Source organism: Coregonus lavaretus (genome assembly GCF_964263955.1).
Source record: "Coregonus lavaretus genome assembly, chromosome: 25".
Taxonomy (NCBI): domain Eukaryota; kingdom Metazoa; phylum Chordata; class Actinopteri; order Salmoniformes; family Salmonidae; genus Coregonus; species Coregonus lavaretus.
In genome coordinates, this window is record NC_140012.1 from 36,873,854 (window position 1) to 36,900,944 (window position 27,091).

The 27,091-nt window shown below is 43.9% G+C and overlaps 1 protein-coding gene across 1 annotated transcript in view; it reads left to right on the forward strand.

Moving 5' to 3' along the window:
• LOC311100505 (KH domain-containing, RNA-binding, signal transduction-associated protein 2-like) overlaps positions 1-26,696 on the forward strand; it is a gene marked incomplete at its 3' end in the record, with an annotated part of 95,916 nt that extends 69,220 nt beyond the window's left edge. The window contains exons 4-6 of the mRNA XM_084141427.1: positions 7,222-7,368; positions 23,295-23,381; positions 26,625-26,696. Coding sequence (XP_083997553.1) covers positions 7,222-7,368; positions 23,295-23,381; positions 26,625-26,696 — 306 coding nt within the window. The remainder of the gene's footprint in view (positions 1-7,221; positions 7,369-23,294; positions 23,382-26,624) is intronic.
• Between the last annotated feature and the right edge of the window lie 395 nt (positions 26,697-27,091).

The following is a 27,091-nucleotide window of genomic DNA, read 5'->3' on the forward strand; positions in this document are numbered from 1 at the left end:
GAAATCAAAACAGCATGACACTGTAGCCTATCTCAAAACCTATGGGCAGCCACACAAACAGCTATTTATGCTTTGTGCTAATAATAATGACTACACGTCAGGGGATTCTATGGTGTCTTGTTTGGTTTTGAGGAATATTCCGCAATGAAAGCCATTTTTAATTCCAAACAAGCTGCATGATTTATGCTTAAAGTCTTAGGGAAGCATTTTCAAACACTACTCACCGAGGAGGACTAATTTGCTATACATTGGATGTCTGTAGCGTAGATATTTAAAGGTCAGCTGTCAGCCCACATGTTATATCGATGTATGAAGTCTTACTACAGATGTAGGATCTTAATTTGAGACAGTTTGCTACAGCAGGAATATAATCCTGCAGCAACAGGAAATGTTAGTTATTATGTGGATTTTAATTAATGGAAATTTTTGTAAGGGTTGATACATTTTTTCATAAGGGAAAATCAAATGGAAATTAAAAACTTCAGAAGCCTTTTTAAACTTCAAATACACTACAAGTTCTCCTGCAACAGGGTGATCAAATTAAGATCCTACATCTGTACTTTTCCTTTATGTCATACTTTCCAATAAACTCCTCTCTCCTTTCAATTATTGCTTATAATTGTAGGACAAGCATTTTCTACAATGACCAAACAATAAGCCACCTTTTTCTGATTTTAATGCATTCCAACTATAGTGAAACTCTTGAGGATTGTGTAAGGAAGTGATTCCAGAGTTTAATAACTAGTCCTACAAGTTGTCACACCATGTTCTGTCATATTAATGAGAAGAACCCCAGTGCCAGCAGGGAATCCTGAAAGAAAGGGGTCTCTGGCAAGTGGCACTTGGGGAGCTGCTACTGAAATTGGGTCATATAAGATTCTATTGAACTAAGAAAAAAGATTATTCACTCCATTGGTGTGTTTCTATGAGTACAGTAGAGTAGGCAACATCAAATGTACTTCTCTGCATTCCTCAGAAACATGTGCCTTTTTCTGATATAAATAGTCCCTGGCTGTCAGAGGAGAACTTCCAAATGCAAAAGGATTTCCACAGTTCTCAGATATACTTTGACACTGTGTTTGACTGAACGTTTGTTGAAGGTGTGCTTCTCAACAGACCTGTCATACCAGTGCTATGCACCAGTTTAATTTTAATGACACTATTTTACAGTTCCATAATGCTAGCTATTAACCTAGCTGTCTATTGTTAATTTGTGTAACTAACTTGTGGAAGTTGATTTTTTTGTAATCAAAATAAGTGTGCAATTGTATTTAATAAGTGGTGTCTTTAATCAGTTTTAATAGTTACTTTAATTAGCTAGATTAATTTGTTACATTTATAAAATGTTAGAGGGTTGACTTTCTATTTTGCTCATTCCTGTAATGTTGCATATCAGATCACCAGTCATCCATGTCATACAGTCATATTTGTTTGCGCCATTGTCTACCTATGAGACCTATTCATATTGCCTTCAACTATCTTCAGCTTCAGCCATATCCTTAGAGTCAAGACGAAAAAGCTCCCTCTGAAAACTTGTAATTTTGTCATTTCTAAAAGGATTCTGCTGTACTCATATTGAACCACAAAAACAAACAAAAAAGACATTCATGTTGAATGACAGGCCCCGGCTTTTAAAACAACAAAGCATTTTGCTCATCGGATTGTCATAAAAGGAAAGTCAAAGCTTTCAGATAAAATACAGAACAAATGTCACCCAGTTCTTCCTCCATTCATAAGATGAATCACCGGAAAGGTTTTCAATTGTCTGTTCGCTATTTACATTTTAGTCATTTAGCAGATGCTCTTATCCAGAGCGACTTACAGTTAGTGAGTGCATACATTTCATACTGGGGGGGGGGGGGGGCAGTATTGACTTCAATAGCAAAATACCTATCATTTTATCTGTTTGTCTGGATTTATTTGAGCACAGGCCTAGACCAACCCCTTACATAAAGACACATATTGACTCACTAATTTAAATAGTGATTACTGTACTTTCAATGACCAATCTGAGAAAGGAGGTATAATTTCTAACCATCCAGCATCCATAAATTCAATTCTAATTAAATTCCCTTTCCTTGTAAATTCCATTTAATTCAATTCAAATTCCAGGTCAGTCTTTGAATTCAGAGATACAGTAATTCAATTCCTCTCAATTCCAATGTTAGGTAAATTCCCAAAATGTAATTCTCAATTCAATATTATCCCCCAAAATTCAAATTTGAAGGCAATTCATTCAGGCTTTCAGGCTGATCATGTCACTGTTCAGGCAGCCTACTGGAACTATAGAAGTACAAGTTGAATGATTTAAAACAAATCCTGCAGTCCATGTTTGATACTAAGTGCATTAATTCCATTAATTGGGAAGTGTAAGAATATTGAATTCCAATTCAATTTCAAAGTTGAATGTTTTTACAATTGAAATTCCAATTCAAACAGTCCAAACAGTCTAATTCCAATTCAATTCCAATTCCATAACTTGTATGGAGGACTAAAAGTGCCACAATTAAATAAATAAATACACCATTAAATAATTACTTAAATGTGTCATTAATTAATTAAAATTAGAATTAAATACATAAATGTGTTATTAAATGTGTCATTAATTAATTCAAATACCGATTCATTTTATGTAAAATACATATATAATAATTTCACTATTTACATTTACATTTCATGGTCCTGCGTTGGAGTGCTTCCTGAATTACTTAAAACTGTCAAACTGACCCATCAAAAGTTGGTAGGCGGAACCTAACGCCTGATTGGTTACCCTCTGCATCAAGCCAAGACAAATCAATTCCGGATAATGTCAGCAGGTCCTGCTTCTACATCCTCTGCTAAGTTTAAAATGTCTCTAACCAACTCCCTGGAAAGTTCACGGAGATCCTCCATTGTCTCTATCCAGGTTGGCCTACTCTACTTCAGACCAAAGCAATGGATCAGACTAGATTCGCGTTAGCCCCGCCCACTGACTTTGATGGGTCAGTTTGACAGTTTTAAGTAATTCATGAATCACTGCAATGCAGGATCATGAAATGTAAATGTAAATAGTGAAATAATTATATATGTATTTTACATAAAATGAATCGGTATTTGAATTAATTAATGATACATTTAATTACACATTTATGTATTTAATTCTAATTTTAATTAATTAATGACACATTTAAGTAATTATTTAATGGTGTATTTATTTATTTAATTGTGGCACTTTTAGTCCTCCATAAACTTGAAGATTGTTGAAATTCAAATTCAATTCATAGTGAATTCTAGAATTGAATTGGAACTTCAAATTCAATTGGAATTGACCCCAACCCTGCTAACCATTGTAGTTGGAAATATACTGATTTTTCATTGCCAATTGCCATTGTTGTTAGATGTCTCTTTGCACATGATCTGTGGTAAAATAGTGTATTATAGTGTTTTCATATAGGCCTATACAGTCATTATACTTTCTCATGTGTGCTCTACCTGTGTAGAATACAGATAATTGTAGGAGTTTATGTCATTGCCAACCCTACAGTAGCTCTATATGTATATACTTTCTCATTAATTTTAAGTTTGCCCCATTGACTTAGCAATAGAGACCTTCCCTTCAGGGAGGCTATGGGTTTCAAGAATATTGTGATTGCTCAAGTGCCTCTTCCACCTTGGAACCAAATGAGGTTGTCTATACCGTATAATATATAGCCTGTCATGTCGTACGGTCTGGAGAAGAGGGTTGATGGGATAAGAGGAGTGCACCACACCACTGATCAAGCTTCTGGGAGAATCACTCTCATCAAAGTATCTCCAGTGTTTGAATGTGTGCCAGAGCCCAATGTAATCAACATAAGAAGGTAATGCTGGCTGTCGTAATTACCGGCTTTCTGAAGAACAGTTTCTAGTGGCGACCTTTAGCAATCAGGCCACTTTGTAAATCTTACCTGGTGTGTTTGCATTGTTACACACACACACACACACATTTGTTTTACTATCCTTGTTGGAACCAAACAATTGATACCCATTCAAAATCCTATTTTCCCTAACCCCTAACCCTAAACCTAACCCCTAAGACTAAAATAGCCATTTTCTTTGTGGGGGCCAGTGAAATGTCCCCACTTGTCCAACTTTTCCTTGTTTTACTATCCTGGTCAGGGCTTCTGGTCCCCACAAGGATAGTAAAACCAAAAAAACACACACACAAATTCCAAGTTAAAAACCACAAATATGGCTCACGGTCCGTGTACTTTTTGGCCAATTGTTTTCTGAGTTAAAACTGACAAATCAGCAACATGAAAATGGACCTTTTTTTAAATATTTTTTTAATGGAAAAATTGCTTGTTTTTTGTTATCTCGTTTTTTGTATAAAACCCACCTAATATTTCTATTTTCACAAGTGGGTGGGGTTAAATGTGGAATGCCTGTCATTGGCCAAATGCACAGCCAACCCTTCCTGTGCCTTCAAAATAGGAGTTCACCTTTCTAACTTGATTCTATTCCTCTACTATCTATTAGGTAATCTATTAATAGCTATTCATTCATTTATTAATGTCAAGATACGGTGATATTTCTCCATTCCTCCATTCCTCACCTCTCTCAGACACAACCCCTAGCCTGAGAGGGATTGATGGGTGATGACATGGTGAGAGCTCCACCTTACCCTCTAATAGGCTTGGTGGAATTTTGTCCGTATTGCTTACACGTGTCCAATCCTCTCAGATCTCCACAAGTGTCTAGGGTGTTGGCTAGGGGTTGTGTCTGGACAGGGCCTGGGTATCATCGCTACTCACTCACTCAGGCAGAGACAAAAAAAAATTACTAGCTGTCAAACCCTTGCTTCCTCTGTCCTTATTTCTTACGTAAAATGTATTCACGCATGACTGTAAGTTGCTTTGGATAAAAGTGTCTGCTAAATGGCATATATTATTATTTTATTATTTCATTCATTCCTCACCTCCCAAAGCACATTGGTGTAGAGGATTGAAGGTTCCTCACCTCGGGCCTCCTCCTCTAATGTTCTTTGAAAGAGAGATGAGGAATGGAGGAAACAAGGACGGAGGAAGCAAGGATTTGACAGCAAGTGGGTGGGTGGGTAAAATGCAATATAACCATACAGAAAGCATGGTGATACAAAAGTCTGACTGCCTCTCTTTTTAAAGATGTGTGTGTGTGTGTGTGTGTGTGTGTGTGTGTGTGTGTGTGTGTGTGTGTGTGTGTGTGCGTGTGTGTGTGTGTCACTCCTAATTATCATCTATCATTTCAAAGCTGTAAATACCAACACAGTTCAAGTAGACTCCAGGGTTAATTGCTGCTCATTACTGCCATCTCGTGGAATTGAAAATGCAACTACATACAATTCAATTTAATTAAATAGGCCTCTTTCTGAAATGTTAATAAGAACCCCCAAAATCATTGTTTATATCCATGAAAGTACATCTCTGATTGCCAATACTGATGAGTTTTAGGTCTGCATGATATATAGTGCCATATATAGTTACATGATATTCCCTTTTTATAAAATGTTATACACATTTTGGACACAACAATTCAAAATAAAGACAAATAATCTTCACAATAATTCATTAAATGGGCCTTTTCCTATAATGATGACTCAAACAGGGGACCAGTCCTCAGTGCTGAAATAGGGGCTGCATCTGCTGATTACATGGACAAGGGGAACCTGATCAGTAATCCTAGAACAGCAATGCTACTCTGAGACCCTTTGTGAATACAGCCCTAGATCTTCCCTAAATGTTAGGTGTGTGAGTGGGTACATGGCAGGCAGGAGAAGGGTGCGGGGAGAGGAATGTACTGCAGGTGTGTGTGTGTGTGTGTGTGTGTGTGTGTGTGTGTGTGTGTGTGTGTGTGTGTGTGTGTGTGTGTGTGTGTGTGTGTGTGTGTGGCCTGGCCAGTCATTTGTAGGTCGTCTCTCTGTAGCCTCAGGCGTTTTGCTCTTAATCTGAATCTCTCACCCTGTTTTACCTCTTCATTGTCACTCTGTTGAATGATGTCATTCTCTGGCCGCTCCACTCACCTCCTTTCCCGAGCCCATGCCCTCAACAGACAGAATAGCAACCCCAGTCATTCTCTGACCACTCCACTCACCTCCTTTCCCGAGCCCATGCCCTCAACAGACAGAACAGCAACCCCAGCAGGGCTACAGTACCCCTCATTCTGAAATGACAACTCTTCAGAAATTACATAGTCTAAGATGCTCATATTTCCAATGGTTAATGAGGGAGTTAGGATATATCAGTTAGCTAACCATTTACAGTAACAGCAGTTCATTAATAGGTTGATAAACACTATCATTGTTGTGATCTTATCTTAAATATAAATAGATACATATCACAATATTGTAATTAAGAGATTAATTAATAGCTATTAATAGATTGCCTAATAGATAGTAGATAAATAAAATTAGGCTAGAAGGGTGAACTCCTATTTTCAAGGCACAGGTAGTGTTGCCTGTGCATTTGGCCAATGACAAGCATTCCACCAGTGGAGGCTGCTGAGGGGAGGACGGCTCATAATAACGGATGGAATGGAGTTAATGGAATGGTGTCAAACACATCAAACGTGGTTTCCATGTGGTTGATACCATTCCATTGACTCCATTCCATGCGTTATTATGAGCCGTCCTCCCTCAGTAGCCTCCAATGCATTCCACATTTAACCCCACCCACTTGTGAAAATTGAAATATAACATTTTTTTTTATGTTGCATTGTTTATATGTAAAAAACTAGATAACAAAAAAAAACAAGCAATGTTTCAGGATTTCTGTAAAAATAATAATTTAAAAAATGTCAGTTTTCACGTTGCCGATTGCTCCGTTTTAACTCAGAAAACAATTGGCCAAAAAGTACACAGACCGTTCACACATCATTCAACTTTGTAGTATCTTATTTATAATGTAAACCAAAACCATCAATATGATTCAGCCACAGCTTCATGGTGTAAATCCCAGTGGGTGGTTACAGTCTGACAGGCAAGCTGGCATCCAACAGGGATGTCTCACTCCCAACTTCCCCAATTCTTGAGGGAGGAAGTCAAGACATGCTGATGAGATTTAATTTATTAATAGGCAGCTGTGGGCTACAAATTATTCTTGTTAACCCTTCATGCTTCACTTGATATATCCATCATACCAACTGTACTGTTTGATATCACTTTCACTTTCTCCTTTCAGGCCCAACAATAATACTTTACCTGGTTTTTCCTTCTCTTTTTTTCCTCAGGAAGAAGAGTTGAGGAAAAGCGGAGAGGCCAAGTATGCCCATTTGAGTAACGATCTCCATGTTTTAATTGAAGCCTTCGCTCCTCCTGGAGAGGCCTATTCCCGCATGAGCCATGCCTTGGAGGAGATTAAGAAATTCCTAGTTCCAGTAAGTTCGTTTAAACCATATCATTTACTCAAATTGTACATTGAGATGGGTCTGCGCACCTCTGCTCTCGTGGATTCCTCTACCGGGTCTTATTTGCACTCTCAGATGTAATTGAACGTTTCTACAAGGTTAAGCAAGTGATTAAAACAGTTCCAGACAGACTGATTGAATGTTGGATGGTCGACACTAACACATTTTGTTACAACCCCAACTGAGAAATCGCTCAAGAATGACAATGTAGTACTTTTTTCACATAACTTGTTATATTTTCTGGAAGGTTGCGATAGTACATTTTCTATATTACAATGTAAATAAAGCTTTTGCTTTGCTCTGTAACCCCCCCCCCCCCCATCTAGCTAACGAGTGAGTTAATGTATTCCACAATTAACAAGTCCAGTATAGAGCCACTTGCAAGGCTCTGCCGAATTTGAGCCTACAGCAGTTAGCAGTAATTAATGTGCGTACTGTGTAGGCATGCTGAGGCTGAGCTGTAAATATTAATAAAGCTTTGCAGCATCTGCCAATCCCTCAGGTAGAGGGGCTGGATGAGTCTCCTCATGGCGTTCCTTGTGCTTCCTGCCCTAGGTTTTACATAACAGAGTCTTTGCTTCGCTGGATATGTTTCAGCTTCGACAGCTGCACTGATCAGGTCAAGGTACCCCCCAGCCCAGTCCAGACTATATGTAAAATCTCAATTTTGTTCATAATGGCCACCAGACTATAATTGCAAGTAGAAGGACACCTGTGTCTAACCCTGAACAATGTTACCTCTAAGCTGCGAGCTCCCCGGGACTGCCATGCAGAATAAATATCAGCCCGGGCAGAGAAGCACGAGATTGAACTTCACTCAACTTTCTAGAGTTTTTCCTATTAGTTAATACTATCAACGTTTCCCTTTACTGTGGTAATTGTGATCGAATTAACGCAATATTAGCCACTTTCAGTGCAACATACCGAAACAAAATGAACTATGCAAGACTTCGTATGCAAAACCATGCAGATATTTTGTTGTAGGCAGAACGCATCGGAGTAGGATTCTATTGCATTGACAGGCATGACTCAGGTCATACTCTACACAGACCGGTGCGCCATAACCAATCAGAGCTGCAGTAGGGGAGCATAATTTGTCTGGTTCTCTGTAATAATGGTAAGGGAATAATGATCAATTGTATTTTGTAAAGTGTTTTCTTGCATCAAACAACACAACAACATTTTCAGTCACCTCCTTGTCTGAAAGACAAGTGGATAAACAGGTTAATGTCAAGCCCTGCATGTTTTTTTCAAAAGTCTCATGGAATGTAGGCCTACATTGAACACATTGGCTGCTACTGTAGGCTGAACGATAGAACAGCTATTTCCATGTTAAAATGTTATGTGATGCATTCTCTCCATTGTTTTTGATGGTAGGCCACTCTGGTAGGCCTACATTATGATCAAATAGCCACAGTAGCCTACATAACCACTGTTAAAACTAAATTAAAGCGGGCACAGCCTCAGTGTTCACAGTAAAAGCGCAGCAGAAGTTGCACAGAATTTTCACAACGTTCTAATTTGCGCTCAGTGACGGGAAAGAAAACAAGGGGACATTGCCCCTGAAGTATTATAGCTTGAAAAGCTATTTTGGGGATTTGTTTTTTCCCAGTGTTGCCTATTATCTCCCACATATACTTATGAGAGACTTGCAGTCATTCAAGGATCCAGAGCCTGATGATTAACTCACCTAAATGCAACCAGGTTGGAGGAGGATTTTTTGTTCAAATGATGTTTGGAGGAGGACCAAAGTAGCCAATCCAACGCTTGGCATTTTCCTTGGCATGCCCACCCACTACAGCCTGCCAAAGCATGAGATCCTGTTATTCTCTGTATTCATCTGTCAAGTTAGACTCAATGGACTTCTTCCAAAACTCGCCTTGCAAGCAAACAAAATGTCATGGTAGTCAGACAATGTGTCGTCTGGTCCAGAGGTTTTTTTCCCAATAGGGGCATGCGACATCTGTGAAAAGACCATTCACTCTGTGTGAGGAGTTGGGACTTGGACCACATACTGCCAACTAGTACCAGGAGAGTAGTGATTCAAGCAGCACAATGTGCAGTATTAAAATATACTGAACAAAAATATAAACGCAACATGCAACAATTTTACTGAGTTATAGTATATATAAGGAAATCAGTCAATTCAAATAAACTATTAGGCCCTAATCTAGGGGCGCAGCCATGGGTGGGCTTGGGAGGGCATAGACCCACCCACTGGGGAGCCAGGCCCAGCCAAACAGAATTAGTTTTTCTCCACAAAAGGGCTTTATTACAGACAGAAATACTCCTCAGTTTAATCAGCTGTCCAGGTGGCTGGTCTCAGACAATCCCGCAGGTGAAGAAGACGGTGTGAAGGTCCTGGGCTGGCGTGGTTACACGTGGTCTGCGGTTGTGAGGCCGGTTGGACGTACTGCCAAATTCTCTAAAACGACGTTGGAGGCGGCTTATGGTAGAGAAATGAACATTAAATTCTCTGGCAACAGCTCTGGTGGACATTCCTGCAGTCAGCATGCCAATTGCACGCTCCCTCAAAACATGAGACTTCTGTGACATTGTGTTGTGTGACAAAACTGCACATTTTAGTGTGGCCTTTTACTGTCCCCAGCACAAGGTACACCTGTGTAATGTTCATGCTGTTTAATCAACTTCTTGATATGCCACACCTGTCAGATGGATGGATTATCTTGGCAAAGGAGAAATGCTCACTAACAGGGATGTAAACACATTTATGCAACAAATAAAATAGAGAAATAAGCTTTTTGAGTGTATGAAAAATTTCGGGGATCTTTTATTTCAGCTAATGTAACGTGGGACCAGCACTTTACACGTTGCGTTTATATTTTTGTTCAGTATAACAGGTGTGTCTGTACTGTGCCTCAGTCATCAACAGCATGGACCACAGAAGAGTTGTTATGGAGGCGACTGGCAGTAGAGACGCTCTCGCTTGCTAATGCAGACCCCAATGAGAGGGTGCTGTACACCACAACCCACCAACCCCCAATGTAAGAACGCTGAAATGATGTATTTCACTGCAAAGTCTGACTCCCCTGGTATTATACAGGAATATTACCTCCACTATTATCTAAAAGTGAAACAATGGATGAGAAATCTTCCAAAAATTGTTATGATGATATTGTTTATCAGGTATTTTGGTCGTCATATTATAGTGGGGAGTTGAGCCTCTTTCTTTCTGCCAGTGTTTCATTATCTTCTCTGGAAATAGGCTTACAACCGGAGCTTAATCACAGTTTTTCTCAAAGTTGTTGCCTCCTGGTTCAGTTGAAAGCATTTTGCCACCAGTTTTCATTCAGAGGCTAATTAGTGATCCCATCAGGCTAGCCATTACATCTATTCATCGCCAAATACATGTATATTCTGAACCAATTTAACCCCATCAAGTGTTGGCTATGGGGAAACTTGGTGCAACTGCAATACAATTATTTCACTTGAAGCTATTCAAGACATCGTTTGCTGTTTTGCAGAGCAAAGCATTTAGGAACAGACTTTGCATTTACTTCATTCACTCGCTAGAATACCGCCATTTTGATTACGTCTGATTGTACACAAGTCACTGTCAATCAGGTAATGCTGACATTATACATGAAATGTATCACTGTTTAAAAGGAAAGGCATGAATGAGTGAATCTCATTGACGTCGCAAACTTGGTCTGTGGGACAATGTTAGCATTTCGTTTTCAGTGTCCATAAGAGTAGCCAGTGGCCATCGGTATTGTTCACAATCAAGTGACTGAAAAACAAGTTATTATATTCTATAAAGTCTCTCTGCTGTGTGCGCTGTTGTACACCCATCTACTATATGTGACTCACCACCTGGATTTGGTCTTATATAGCAACATTTGAAATGCTGTTTTTTACATTGGATAAAAGTCGAGACTCAGAGCTACAAAATTGTATGTCATACTGTCACGATCGTCATAATAATTGGACCAAGGCGCAGCGTGATATGAGTACATACTTTTATTTTAATTCACCACACGAACAAAAACAACAAAATGATACGTGAAGTCCTCAGTAACATACACAAACCTACACGGAACAAGATCCCACAAAACACAAGTGCACAACAGGCTGCCTAAGTATGGTTGCCAATCAGAGACAACAAGCAACAGCTGATTCTCGTTGCCTCTGATTGAGAACCACCCCGGCCAACCTAGAAAACACATGAACTAGAACAGAACATAGAACACAAAACATAGACCCTACACACCCTGGCTCAACATATAAGAGTCCCCAGAGCCAGGGCGTGACAGTACCCCCCCCAAAGGCGCGGACTGCGACCGCGCCAACATAAACCCAACAGGGGAGGGGCCGGGTGGGCATTCCGCCTCGGAGGCGGATCCGGCTCCGGGCGTGACCACCACCCTCTAACAACCCCCCCGTAGCGCCCCTGGTCTGGTCTGGCCCCGCTGGCTGGAGCTGGACTGGACATCGGTGGAGCAGATTGCTTAGGCTCCGGTGTGGAGCAGCTGACCGGTACCTGACCAGGCACCGGTGAAACAGGCACGGGCTGTGCCGGACTGACGACACGCACCACAGGCTTGGTGCGGAGAGCAGGAATGGACCGGGCTGACAACGCGCACCACAGGCTTGGTGCTGGGAGCAGGAATGGGCCGGACCGGGCTGACGAAGCGCACCACCGGCTTGGTGCGGGGAGCAGGAACAGGCCGGGCCGGGCTGACAACGCGCACCATTGGCTTGGTGCGGGGAGCAGGAATGGGCTGGACCGGGCTGACGAAGCGCACCACTGGCTTGGTGCGGGGAGCAGGAACAGGCCGGGCCGGGCTGACGACGCGCATCCTTGGCTTGGTGCGGGGAGCAGGAACGTGCCGGACCAGGCTGACGAAGCGCACCACTGGCTTAGTGCGGGGAGCATGAACAGGCCGGGCCGGGCTGACGACGCGCACCATTGGCTTGGTGCGGGGAGCAGGAATGGGCCGGACCGGGCTGACGAAGCGCACCACTGGCTTGGTGCGGGGAGCAGGAACAGGCCGGGCCGGGCTGGCGACGCGCACCATTGGCTTGGTGCGAGGAGCAGGAACAGGTCGGGCCGGGCTGGCGACGCGCACCATTGGCTTGGTGCGAGGGGCAGGAACAGGCCGGGCCGGGCTGGCGACGCGCACCATTGGCTTGGTGCGAGGGGCAGGAACAGGCCGGGCCGGGCTGGCGACGCGCATCACAGGCTTGGTGCGAGGGACAGGAACAGGCCGGACCGCACTGGGAACACACACCACTGGCCTTGTGTGGGGATCAGGAACGGGCCGGACCGGACTGGTAACACACCTCAGTACCTCTCGCCGTGCCTCTACACTTTCCTTCCCTCTAATGACCAATGGCCCCCATAACCTGGTGGCCTTCTCTCCTCGTCCACAAACTCGCCCTTTATCTGCCTCCAGCAGCCCCGTCGTCCATGCCATGTGCCCCCCCAAAAAAATGTATTGGGGGTGCCTCTCGCCTGTCCCACGACGGCCCGGTTGGCGCCGTACCTCCTCTCCTGCCTGGGTCTCCCCCTTCATCGCCCTCCGGTAACGGACGGCCTCCTCCTCCGTGATCTGCCCCCAACCGAGGAGGACATCCACTAACGTTACCTCCGGCGTTTGCTCCTGGGCATGCTGCTCGGTCCTGTATTGGTGGGATCTTCTGTCACGATCGTCATAATAATTGGACCAAGGCGCAGCGTGATATGAGTACATACTTTTATTTTAATTCACCACACGAACAAAAACAACAAAACGATACGTGAAGTCCTCGGTAACATACACAAACCTACACGGAACAAGATCCCACAAAACACAAGTGCACAACAGGCTGCCTAAGTATGGATCCCAATCAGAGACAACAAGCAACAGCTGATTCTCGTTGCCTCTGATTGAGAACCACCCCGGCCAACCTAGAAAACACATGAACTAGAACAGAACATAGAACACAAAACATAGAACACACCCTGGCTCAACATATAAGAGTCCCCAGAGCCAGGGCGTGACACATATGCTGCATTTGAGGAACAATGGGAAAGTAATTCTGCTTTGAAAAATGGCATTTGAATGTTTTGGTATCTAGTGAAGAGCTCTTCTTTGTCTACACCCATTCAGCATCGTTCACACCCTCTTAAGCTTTAGCCCCGCCCATCTCGTTTCGCTCTCGGAGAGTTAAGAGCGCACACTTGACGCTCTGGCCGATGATTCGTTTACTTCTGGATAACATGAAAACAGCCTAACCAGCTCCGCTGGCAACAATTTACACCGGCCATATTCAACGGGTGTTGTACACTTTAGCTTAAGACATGTAGCTAGCTAGCTAGGTAAACAATGAACCTAGCTAGGTAAACAATGTGTAAGATCACACACGTCACGTAACATTAGCTAACGAGCCAGCAAGCTAACCTTAGCTAGTTAAACAACAATGAACATAGTGCCAAATCATGTTGTTACTACCCTGCATTAATCTGCTGGGAGCTAACCAACCAGGTTCAATGTTAGTTAGCTAACATTAGGCTCTAACTAGCTAAGCAAATGTTTCTGGGATAGAAATAATAAAGTCATACACGTAACGTTAGCTAGGGAGCCATCCAGCTAACGTTAGCTAGCTAGCTAGCTAACAGTACACTTTAGCTTGAAATGAAATGTGTAATATCTGAAAATGTTGTTAGCTAGACTATCTTACCCCTATACATCATTATGCATGATGGACGCGTCTCCCTCACGGATGCCATCTCTTTAGCTATCATACTCTAATTCCACTGATTTCAAAACTCGATCCTCCAGAAAGTGGAGAGCAACACTTATGCAGCTCCACTACACTATACATTTTTTAAAAAGCTGCGTTCGACAGGATTACCAACACAGACTGACCAGCTCAAATAGACAGAAGCTGTCTATATGGCAGACCAATCCGAACTCCTCTCTCGGCATGTCCAGCCCACTCATTATTTCAGCCAATCATGGCTAGTGGGAAGGTTGCTGTCTTTTTCTGTGGCTTAACCAACAAGGCTCGTAATTTAACAATTTTATTCGTATTTACAAATGGCATACAAGTTTGTTATTAAGACACATGAAAGTTCACATGTTCCAGAAGGCATTTCTGCCAAAAATAAAACGTTCAAATGGCTCTCCTGTGAAGTTGTAACTTGCGATATACGCCTAGTTTCCTGAAACGGGTCACATATAGAATACCATACCACCACCACAGGGGTCCTTTCCATACCAACAGAATGAATAAAAACATCATACATCACTCAATATCTGCTTTTAAATTAGCATACATCCAGGGTAGATGGGTCTTTAGGGAGAAGGAGACAGAGCCCCAATAGAAAAGCTGTCTTGTCCCATTTGCTGTAAGTGACATTCATTCAGGTCTGTCTATGGCATCTGTTATGCTACATGTATGCCTCAACTGCTACAAACCTGGAATATACAGTACCCGTCAAAAGTTTGGACACACCTACTCATTCAAAGTTTTTCTTTATTTTTACTATTTTTTACATTGTAGAATAATAGTGAAGACATCAAAACTATGAAATAACACATATGGAATAATGTAGTATATATATATATATATATGTGTCTGAATACACTATATCTATTCCAGGTTTGTATACAGTATATATACATGTATATATAGTGTATATATAGAGAGTGTATATAAGTGCCTTTCCGAAGGCACTGTATATATACTCTATATATATATATATATATATACAGTATATATACAGTGCCTTCGGAAAGTATTCAGACCACATTACCTTATTGGCCTTATTCTCAAATTGTTTTTTTAAAAAGAAATCCTCAGCAATCTACACACAATACCCAATAATGACGAAGTGAAAACAGGTTTTTAGATTTATTTGCAAATGTATTACAAATAAAAAACAGAAATACTTTATTTACATAAGTATTCAGACCCTTCGCTATGAGACTCGAAATTGAGCTCAGGTGCATCCTGTTTCCATTGATCATCCTTGAGATGTTTCTACAACTTAATTGGAGTCCACCTGTGGTAAATTCAATTGATTGGACATGATTTGGAAAGGCACACAGCTGTCTATATAAGGTCCCACAGTTGACAGTGTATGTCAGAGCAAAAACAAAGCCATGAGGTCAAAGGAATTGTCCGTAGAGGTCCGAGACAGAATTGTGATGAGGCACAGATAGGGGGAAGGGTACCAAAAAATGTCTGCAGCATTGAAGGTTTTTCAGCGGCAGGGACTGGGAGACTAGTCAGGATCGAGGGAAAGATGAACGGAGCAAAGTGAGGAGAGATCCTTGATGAAAACCTGCTCCAGAGTGCTCAGGACCTCAGACTGGGGCGAAGTTTCACCTTCCAACAGGACTACGACCCTAAGCACACAGCCAAGACAACGCAGGAGTGGCTTCGGGACAAGTCTCTGAATGTCGTTGAGTGGCCCAGCCAGAGCCCAGACTTGACCCCGATCAAACATCTCTGGAGAGACCTGAAAATAGCTGTGCAGCAACACTCCCCATCCAACCTGACAGAGCTTGAGAGGATCTGCAGAGAAGACTGGGAGAAATTCCCCAACTACATGTGTGTCAAGCTTGTAGCGTCATACCCAAGAAGACTTGATGCTGTAATCGCTGCCAAAGGTGCTTCAACAAAGTACTGAGTAAAGGGTCTGAATACTTATGTAAATGTGATATTTCAGTCTTTTTCTTTTAAATAAATTAGCAAACGTTTCTAAAAACCTGATTTTGCTTTGTTCTTATGGGTATTGTGTGTAGATTGATAAGGGAAAAAAACGATTTAATCAATTTTAGAATTAAGCTGTAACGTAACAAAATGTGTTAAAAAAGTCAAGGGGTCTGAATACACTATATCTATTCCAGGTTTGTATACAGTATATATACATGTATTTATAGTGTATATATAGAGAGTATATATAATATACAGTTAAAGTTGGAAGTTTACATACACTTAGGTTGGAGTCATTAAAACTTGTTTTTCAACCACTCCACAAATTTCTTGTTAACAAACTATAGTTTTGGCAAGTCGGTTAGGACAACTACTTTGTGCATGACACAAGTCATTTTTCCAACAATTGTTTACAGACAGATTATTTCACTTATAATTAATTGTATCAGAAAAAAAATGGTAGACCTCCACAAGTCTGGTTCATCCTTGGGAGCAATTTCCAAACGCCTGAAGTTACCACGTTCATCTGTACAAACGATAGTTACGCAAGTATAAACACCATGGGACCACGCAGCCGTCATACCGCTCAGGAAGGAGACGCGTTCTGTCTCCTAGAGATGAACGTACCTTGGTGCGAAAAGTGCAAATCAGTCCCAGAACAACAGAAAAGGACCTTGTGAAGATGCTGGAGGAAGCATGTACAAAAGTATCTATATCCACAGTAAAACGAGTCCTATATCGACATAACCTGAAAGGTCGCTCAGCAAGGAAGAAGCCACTGCTCCAAAACCGCAATAAAAAAGCCAGACTACGGTTTGCAATTGCACATGGAGACTAAGATCGTACTTTTTGGAGAAATGCCCTCTGGTCTGATGAAACAAAAATAGAACTGTTTAGCCATAATGACCATCGTTATGTTTGGAGGAAAAAGGGGGTTGCTTGCAAGCCGAAGAACACCATCCCAACCGTGAAGCACAGGGGTGGCAGCATCATGCTGTGGGGGTGCTTTGCTGCAGGAGGGACTGGTGCACTTGACAAAATAGATGGCATCATGAGGAAGGAAAATTATGTGGATATGTTGAAGCAACATCTCAAGACATCAGTCAGGAAGTTAAAGCTTGGTCGCAAATGGGTCTTCCAAATGGACAATGACCCCAAGCATACTTCCAACGTTGTGGCAAAACGGCTTAAGGACAACAAAGTAAAGCTATTGGAGTGGCCATCACAAAGCCCTGACCTCAATCCTATAGAACATTTGTGGGCAGAACTGAGTGGCTCAGTGGTCTAAGGCTCTGCATCCTGGTTCGAATCCAGGCTCTGTCGTAGCTGGCCGCGACCGGAAGATCCACGGGGCGGCGCACAATTGGCCCAGCGTCGTCCAGGGTAGGGGAGGGAATGGCCGGCAGGGATGTAGCTCAGTTGGTAGAGCATGGCCGTTTGCAACGCGATGGTTGTGGGTTCGATTCCCACGGGGGGCCAGTATTAAAAAATAATGTATGCACTCACTAACTGTAAGTCGCTCTGGATAAGAGCGTCTGCTAAATGACTAAAATGTAACTGAAAAAGCATGTGCTCTGTGAGTAGGAATGGGCCAAAATTCACCCAACGTTTGACCCAAGTTTAACAATTTAAAGGCAATAATACCAAATACTAATTGAGTGTATATAAACTTCTGACCCACTGGGAATGTGATGAAAGAAAAAAAGCCTTTAAATTGAAATAAATAATTCTCTCTACTATTATTCTGACATTTCACATTCTTAAAATAAAGTGGTGATCCTAACTGACCTAAGACAGGGAATTTTTACTAGGATTAAATGTCAGGAATTGTGAAAAACTGAGTTTAAATGTATTTAGTTAAGGTTTATGTAAACATCCGACTTAAACTGTATATATATATATATAACCCTCTTTTGAAGACTACAAAATTACTGCTAAGTATTCTTATCATGTACAGACTTTGTTTTTGTTTTTCTCAAAGTCAACACCCAACCTTTACAAGCACAATCAGATGTTTTGTGCTTTGTTTAAACTGCACACTTCCAATTTAGAGAAATGCTACATGTCCCTACACAGCAAGAGGTTGCTTAAGGCCATGTGTTTATATATACTATGAATCAATGGGGGTGCTTGTGAGCAATCCTTTTTTGTACCTGTCACGCTCTGGCTCCGGGACTTTGTATTTTGAGCCAGGGTGTGTTCGTTTTGGTTGTGTTTTGTTTGGTTGGGTTGTCATTGGTTGTGTTTTCCTTGTTTGGTCAAATGACTCCCAATCGGAGGTAACGAGTGTCAGCTGTCGGCTCGTTATCTCTGATTGGGAGCCATATTTAAACGTTCTGTGTTCACCTTGTGTTTGTGGGTTTTTGTTCTATGTTCAGTCGTTGTCACTGAGGACTTCATGATCGTGTTTTGTTTTGTATTCTCGTGTATTGCATTAAAGTCAATATGTTCGCTACCAACGCTGCGCTTTGGTCCTACTTCATAGACGATCGTGACAGAAAAACCCACCAAGACCAGACCAAGCAGCGTGTCCAGGAGCCATCGCTAATTGATCTCCGTGGCAGCTTCGACTGGGTCAAGCCCATTGAGGAGCTGAGTGAAGAGGGTTGGAGACAGAGGAGCGAGAGGTGGGAGAGAATGTTGGAGGCCTGGTCCACGGGGAGGAGAGACCCCCAGAAAATTTTTAGGGGGGGGGTGACGACATCGGGGCAGCAGGAGGCCGCTATGGAGCGGTCCAGCGGGGTTGCAGAGGAGGCCGCCAGGTTACGGGGGCCACTGGTAGAAGAGGGGATGGAAGGTGTAGAGGCACGGCGAGAGGTACTGGCGGGTGTTGCCAGTCCGGTCCGGCCCGTTCCAGATCCCGGTGTAGAGCCAGTGGTGTGTGTCCCCAGTACGGTCCGGTCTATTCCTGCTCCCCGCACCAAACCTACGGTGTGCGTCGACAGCCCAGCCCGGCCCGTTCCTGCGCTCCGCACCGAGTCTGTGGTGCGCGTCGCCAGCCCAGCCCGGCCTGTTCCTGCTCCACGCACAAAGCCTACGGTGTGCGTCGCCAGCCCAGCCCGGCCGGTTCCTGCTCCACGCACAAAGCCTACGGTGTGCGTTGCCAGCTCAGCCCGGCCTGTCCCTGCTCCACGCACAAAGCCTACGGTGTGCGTCGCCAGCCCGACCCGGCCTGTTCCTGCCACTCGCACCAAACCAGGGGTGCGCGTCGTCAGCCTGGTCCAGCCTGTTCCTGCTACTCGCACCAAGCCAGGGGTGCGAGTCGTCAGCCTGGTCCAGCCCGTTCCTGCTACTCGCACCAAGCCAAGGGTGCGAGTCGTCAGCCTGGTCCAGCCTGTTCCTGCTACTCGCACCAAGCCAAGGGTGCGAGTCGTCAGCCTGGTCCAGCCCATTCCTGCTACTCGCACCAAGCCAGGGATGCGAGTCGTCAGCCTGGTGAGGTCCGTTCCGGCTCCACGCACCAAGCCTAGGGTGCGTATCGTCAGCCAGGTCCGGTCCGTTCCTGCCTCACGCACTAAGCCAGGGGTGCGCGTCGTCTGTCCTGATCCAGCCAGCTGGGTCAGATCGGATCGGAGCCATTACGGGGGGATTGAAGTAGGGTGGTGGTCAAGCCCGGAGCCGGAGCCGCCTCCGAGGAGCAACACCCACCCAGCCCTCCCCTATTTGGGGTTTTGAGGCGCGGTCACAGTCCGCGCCTTTAGGGGGGGGTACTGTCACGCTCTGGCTCCGGGACTTTGTATTTTGAGCCAGGGTGTGTTCGTTTTGGTTGTGTTTTGTTTGGTTGGGTTGTCATTGGTTGTGTTTTCCTTGTTTGGTCAAATGACTCCCAATCGGAGGTAACGAGTGTCAGCTGTCGGCTCGTTATCTCTGATTGGGAGCCATATTTAAACGTTCTGTGTTCACCTTGTGTTTGTGGGTTTTTGTTCTATGTTCAGTCGTTGTCACTGAGGACTTCATGATCGTGTTTTGTTTTGTATTCTCGTGTATTGCATTAAAGTCAATATGTTCGCTACCAACGCTGCGCTTTGGTCCTACTTCATAGACGATCGTGACAGAAAAACCCACCAAGACCAGACCAAGCAGCGTGTCCAGGAGCCATCGCTAATTGATCTCCGTGGCAGCTTCGACTGGGTCAAGCCCATTGAGGAGCTGAGTGAAGAGGGTTGGAGACAGAGGAGCGAGAGGTGGGAGAGAATGTTGGAGGCCTGGTCCACGGGGAGGAGAGACCCCCAGAAATTTTTTAGGGGGGGGGTGACGACATCGGGGCAGCAGGAGGCCGCTATGGAGCGGTCCAGCGGGGTTGCAGAGGAGGCCGCCAGGTTACGGGGGCCACTGGTAGAAGAGGGGATGGAAGGTGTAGAGGCACGGCGAGAGGTACTGGCGGGTGTTGCCAGTCCGGTCCGGCCCGTTCCAGATCCCGGTGTAGAGCCAGTGGTGTGTGTCCCCAGTACGGTCCGGTCTATTCCTGCTCCCCGCACCAAACCTACGGTGTGCGTCGACAGCCCAGCCCGGCCCGTTCCTGCGCTCCGCACCGAGTCTGTGGTGCGCGTCGCCAGCCCAGCCCGGCCTGTTCCTGCTCCACGCACAAAGCCTACGGTGTGCGTCGCCAGCCCAGCCCGGCCGGTTCCTGCTCCACGCACAAAGCCTACGGTGTGCGTTGCCAGCTCAGCCCGGCCTGTCCCTGCTCCACGCACAAAGCCTACGGTGTGCGTCGCCAGCCCGACCCGGCCTGTTCCTGCCACTCGCACCAAACCAGGGGTGCGCGTCGTCAGCCTGGTCCAGCCTGTTCCTGCTACTCGCACCAAGCCAGGGGTGCGAGTCGTCAGCCTGGTCCAGCCCGTTCCTGCTACTCGCACCAAGCCAAGGGTGCGAGTCGTCAGCCTGGTCCAGCCTGTTCCTGCTACTCGCACCAAGCCAAGGGTGCGAGTCGTCAGCCTGGTCCAGCCCATTCCTGCTACTCGCACCAAGCCAGGGATGCGAGTCGTCAGCCTGGTGAGGTCCGTTCCGGCTCCACGCACCAAGCCTAGGGTGCGTATCGTCAGCCAGGTCCGGTCCGTTCCTGCCTCACGCACTAAGCCAGGGGTGCGCGTCGTCTGTCCTGATCCAGCCAGCTGGGTCAGATCGGATCGGAGCCATTACGGGGGGATTGAAGTAGGGTGGTGGTCAAGCCCGGAGCCGGAGCCGCCTCCGAGGAGCAACACCCACCCAGCCCTCCCCTATTTGGGGTTTTGAGGCGCGGTCACAGTCCGCGCCTTTAGGGGGGGGTACTGTCACGCTCTGGCTCCGGGACTTTGTATTTTGAGCCAGGGTGTGTTCGTTTTGGTTGTGTTTTGTTTGGTTGGGTTGTCATTGGTTGTGTTTTCCTTGTTTGGTCAAATGACTCCCAATCGGAGGTAACGAGTGTCAGCTGTCGGCTCGTTATCTCTGATTGGGAGCCATATTTAAACGTTCTGTGTTCACCTTGTGTTTGTGGGTTTTTGTTCTATGTTCAGTCGTTGTCACTGAGGACTTCATGATCGTGTTTTGTTTTGTATTCTCGTGTATTGCATTAAAGTCAATATGTTCGCTACCAACGCTGCGCTTTGGTCCTACTTCATAGACGATCGTGACAGTACCCTTCCTTGAAGTTACAGTAGATATGAAAATAATGGACCTTAATGATCTCATGCCATATGATGAGCATATAAGATAGATGCTTGTGGTATAAAATACATTTGTTTATGCATGATATCACAAGTTAAATAGTGTATTACCTGGCAATGCATTGTGTTCAAACCCTATCTCCATAATCATTCTCAACACAAACTCGCTTTGAAAATGCAACACATTTGATGATAAATAGCCCGCAAAATGACAAACTGAAAATAATAAAATGTGTGTCAACCACATCATTCAGCAGTTTAAGCCAAGTAGAGGCTAAATGCTGTACTCAATGCCACCTCTCATATTTGTTTTAGCCTAGCTGTCATTGCAAACAGGATGAGGATAAGTGGTTGGAGGAAATGAGAACTGTCTAAGCCCGTTGACAAGATAATACAATATGTTTGATCCAGTCTGTTATCTGGCCTGTGATTCAGATCATTGTCATGTTCAATGACTGGCTGAGAGAAACATGTACGAATCAAGACACAACAATGCAATATTTCCACATCAGGACAATGTTATTGACGCTTTCAATATGAACTCCCATGCCCTCCCAACCCTGTCTTAGTGCAACTGTAAGTTGTTTTCCCTGGTTCCTACAAATGTAGGATCTTAATTTGAGCCAGTTCGCTACAAAAGGAAAATAATCTTGCAGGAACAGGAAATGTGAATGATTATGTGGATTATAATTAATGGACATTTTTGTAGTGGCTGATACATTTTTTGTAATGGAAAATCAAATATGAACTTTCAAAGTGGAAATTACAAACTTCTGGAGCCTTTTTAAACCTCAAATACACTACACGTTTTACTTTTACATGTTCTCCTGCAACAGGGTGAACAAATTAAGATCCTATATATGTAATGGCAGCTTTAAATATGGCCTCCCATGTCCTCCTTCCCTGGGTCCTTACATTAGTTGTTTTCCTTACGTAAGTTGTTTTCCCTGGTTCCTTACGTGACCCTCCGAAAAGACTGGGGAGGTGAAAACCATGTAGTGAAAACCATGTAGTAAAATCCCCACAGTTGTTTGTTTTTTTACCCATCCAGCCCTTTTATATAATAATAACAACAATAATAATAATAATTATACATAATTATAGATCAGTGGCCCTGTTGAGGGAGTAAGGACATGATGTAGCTAACCAAGGCCATGGACCTTGGATGACTTATGGGGCAGATACATTAACTTATAAGGCATTAGCTATGTGTTTATGACTCATTGAAAGTGTTACTACATTTCCACTCCGTTTTTTCTGTGTGGATGTGTTTTGGAGGACAGTCTGGCGTTATCTTTTTAGACACTGACTATGAATGCTGCAATTTTTTTTAATGTTCTTGAATCTCCCCTCGTCTATGAAATATTCTAAGAACTGTCAGTATACTGAGACTTGTACCTCTACAGTACTCTGACTAGAACATTCTCTACATTAATATTCAGTGTTAAACTAAATCATGCATTTCCTGTGCATATCAGGATCATTTTTATTTAGGAGAGCTTTGCTGCAGTTGCGAACATCTGTTGCGGTCCTAAGAAAAATGTCCTATTTTATTTAATGTGAGAACTGTTGTATTCTGTTCCACAGGACTACAACGATGAGATCAGACAGGAGCAGCTGAGGGAGCTCTCCTACTTGAACGGAGGATCAGAAGACACCAGCAGAGGGAGGACTGTTCGTGGGCGGGGCTTACGGCTGGCTTCCACCACAACCACACGGTACCTATTTAGATGATTACCATTTGCCAAGATGAGCCATGAGCCATCCCAACTGATTAATGGTCATTGATTGGGCATGTGTGTGTGTGCCTGTGTGTGTGTGTGTGTGGGGGGGGGGGAGGGGGGGAGTGCTTTTGTGTGTCGGTGTATGTGTGCGTGTGCGTGTGTGTGGTTTTGTTTTGCATCCATGTGAACTTTAACTGCGATCATAATCAAAATGTGATCTTGGCTTTATTGCGTTTAATACTCATACCCCGTTTGATGAATGATTAATATTTTGTTTCAAGCACATATAGTTAATTATGTAACGTTTTCATAAATATATAATATTTCATATCTCAGACAGTGATACAGTGGGGAAAAAAAGTATTTAGTCAGCCACCAATTGTGCAAGTTCTCCCATTTAAAAAGACGAGAGAGGCCTGTAATTTTCATCATAGGTACACGTCAACTATGACAGACAAAATGAGAATTTCTTTCTCCAGAAAATCACATTGTAGGATTTTTAATGAATTTATTTGCAAATTATGGTGGAAAATAAGTATTTGGTCGATAACAAAAGTTTCTCAATACTTTGTTATATACCCTTTGTTGGCAATGTATGGTATTTTGGCCCATTCCTCCATGCAGATCTCCTCTAGAGCAGTGATGTTTTGGGGCTGTCGCTGGGCAACACGGGCTTTCAACTCCCTCCAAAGATTTTCTATGGGGTTGAGATCTGGAGACTGGCTAGGCCACTCCAGGACCTTGAAATGCTTCTTACGAAGCCACTCCTTCGTTGCCCGGGCGGTGTGTTTGGGATCATTGTCATGCTGAAAGACCCAGCCACGTTTCATGACCATATGACATTCTCCCAATCCTCTTCTGGATCATCCAAATGCACTCTAGCAAACTTCAGACGGGCCTGGACATGTACTGGCACTGCAGGATTTGAGTCCCTGGCGGCGTAGTGTGTTACTGATGGTAGGCTTTGTTACTTTGGTCCCAGCTCTCTGCAGGTCATTCACTAGGTCCCCCCGTGTGGTTCTGGGATTTTTGCTCACCGTTCTTGTGATCATTTTGACCCCACGGGGTGAGATCTTGCATGGAGCCCCAGATCGAGAGAGATTATCAGTGGTCTTGTATGTCTTCCATTTCCTAATAATTGCTCCCACAGTTGATTTCTTCAAACCAAGCTGCTTACCTATTGCAGATTCAGTCTTCCCAGCCTGGTGCAGGTCTACAATTTTGTTTCTGGTGTCCATTGACAGCTCTTTGGTCTTGGCCATAGTGGAGTTTGGAGTGTGACTGTTTGACGTTGTGGACAGGTGTCTTTTATACTGATAACAAGTTCAAACAGGTGCCATTAATACAGGTAACGAGTGGAGGACAGAGGAGCCTCTTAAAGAAGAAGTTACAGGTCTGTGAAAAGCCAGAAATCTTGCTTGTTTGTAGGTGACCAAATACTTATTTTCCACCATAATTTGCAAATAAATTCTCGATTTTCTGGAATTTTTTCTTCTCAATTTGTCTGTCATAGTTGACGTGTACCTATGATGAAAATTACAGGCCTCTCTCATATTTTTAAGTGGGAGAACTTGCACAATTGGTGGCTGACTAAATACTTTTTTTCCCCACTGTATATACCGCAATAATTCATATTTTATACACCTCGACCATGTCTTCAGTGTGACAGTCCCTCAAGGATTTTGAGCATACTTTGACGACTTGCACTATACTACCTCAGCTGTTAATGAAGCTTAAACACAGCCCCTGTTCTCACATGATTCTGATTCTGCCCATTTAGAATCACAACCATGTCCCTCCTCTGATTCACTCCTTATGCCATGCTCCTTAAGCCATTACTGTAAATCTCCATGAGAAATATGCACCGGTAATGTGGCCGTAATTCTCCTTGGAGTCTTTGTATTTTCCGATCATAATGGACTGCTAGCTTTAGTGAAGGATCTGCAGTACCAGAAGACTGTGTAGCTTCTGCCTCCTCTGTCTTGCTAGTGTTAAAACGTCTGGATGTTCTCCAGATGTAGACAGCTTTAGGACCTTAAGTCCACACTGGACTCTCTGTGGTGCTCATCTGGCCCTTCTAGGCAGTACCGAAGAAAGCACCTCAGTATCCGTCTCCCAACACCCTAATTTCAGCTCAGACACACCAGGGCCCATTTGCCTTTTGGTCTGTTACTGTTGGTGCAAGTTATGTGCACAGTCAAATAGCTGTTAGTGCACCCTAAACATTATAGTCTCCCTCACTGGGATAAGCACAGGGAGTCAGAGGGAGACGGGGCATTTCCCTGCCAGGGCGCAGGTTGACGTTCTGGAGGCAGAACTGAGCGATTTCCCTGCCAGGATACAGGTTGACGTTCTGGAGGCAGAACTGAGTGATTTCCCTGCCAGGATACAGGTTGACGTTCTGGAGGCAGAACTGAGGTATTTATGCCAAATGGGCCAGCTGCAAAGTCAAAATTGGCTAAATCGTAAAAATTCATGAAAACAAAAAGTAACTTTTTGGTCTTAATTTAAGGTTAGGGTTAGGCATTAGGGTTACCAGAGTGGCTAAGGTTAGGGTTAAGGTTAGGGTTAGGTTTAAAATCAGATTTGATGTCTTGGTGGCCAACTAGTGACCACTCCGCAGAGCTGCCTCCAGTACATGAGTCATCCCAATAAACACCAACCTGCTGCCAGGGCTGCTTCTGTATGTGACACAGACTGACATGAGGATTCTTTACAAATGCAGGTAGAGCCGCTTCCCCGGGTCATTGGAATAACAGAGCAGTGTCCGAATGAATAGCTTGTCTGGGAGAAAAGCGATATGATGACTGTTCTTCTTCAAACATCATTATGACTGTATCTGTCTAAGCAGAAAAGGTTATGCTTCTCTTCCACAACACTCAAGCTTGTGACCACCACCAGCTGAGGCAGTCTGTATAATATCTGCCCACATTAGAAACAGATCAGTTACCATTCCACTTTTGCACATAGTTGTTTGAAATCAAGAAAGGAGCATTTCATTTCCACATTGAATAACAATCATTTTTGAGATGCGATCAATACCATAGTGATGTTTTTTGGTCTATGTTGCTCAACATACAGTACTCAGAGTATGCTACCATATAAATGTACTTAATTCACAAGGGACAATGTCAATGTTCGAGATGGCCAGACTATGTAATATCATGCTGGGATCTCATCTATGTTTAAACAGGGCACGGGGCGGCGCGGCCCCACCCCTCCCACCAGTCAGGGGGGCAACTGCACCCAGGGGGACAGCGGGTAAGCGGAGTGCCCTGCCACAAGCCACATTAACGAGAGGAGTACCCACTCCCAGGGCCAGGGGAACACCAGGGAACCCCGGATACAGACCCCCACTGATACCCGTCACACACGAATCATACGACGACTACGTAAGTCTGACTCACTTTGTCCCAGTTGTAATGTTTTATGTTGAATAAGTACAGTGCCTTCAGAAAGTATTCATACCCCTTGACTTTTTCCACATTTTGTTGATTTACAAAGTGGGATTAAAATTGATTTAATGTTTATTTTATATATGTCAACGATCTACACAAAATACTCTAACAATTTGTTTTTTTTTTAAAGAAAGAAAACATGAAAAATAAAAAACTGATATATCATGGTTAGATAAGTATTCAACCCCCTGAGTCAATACAT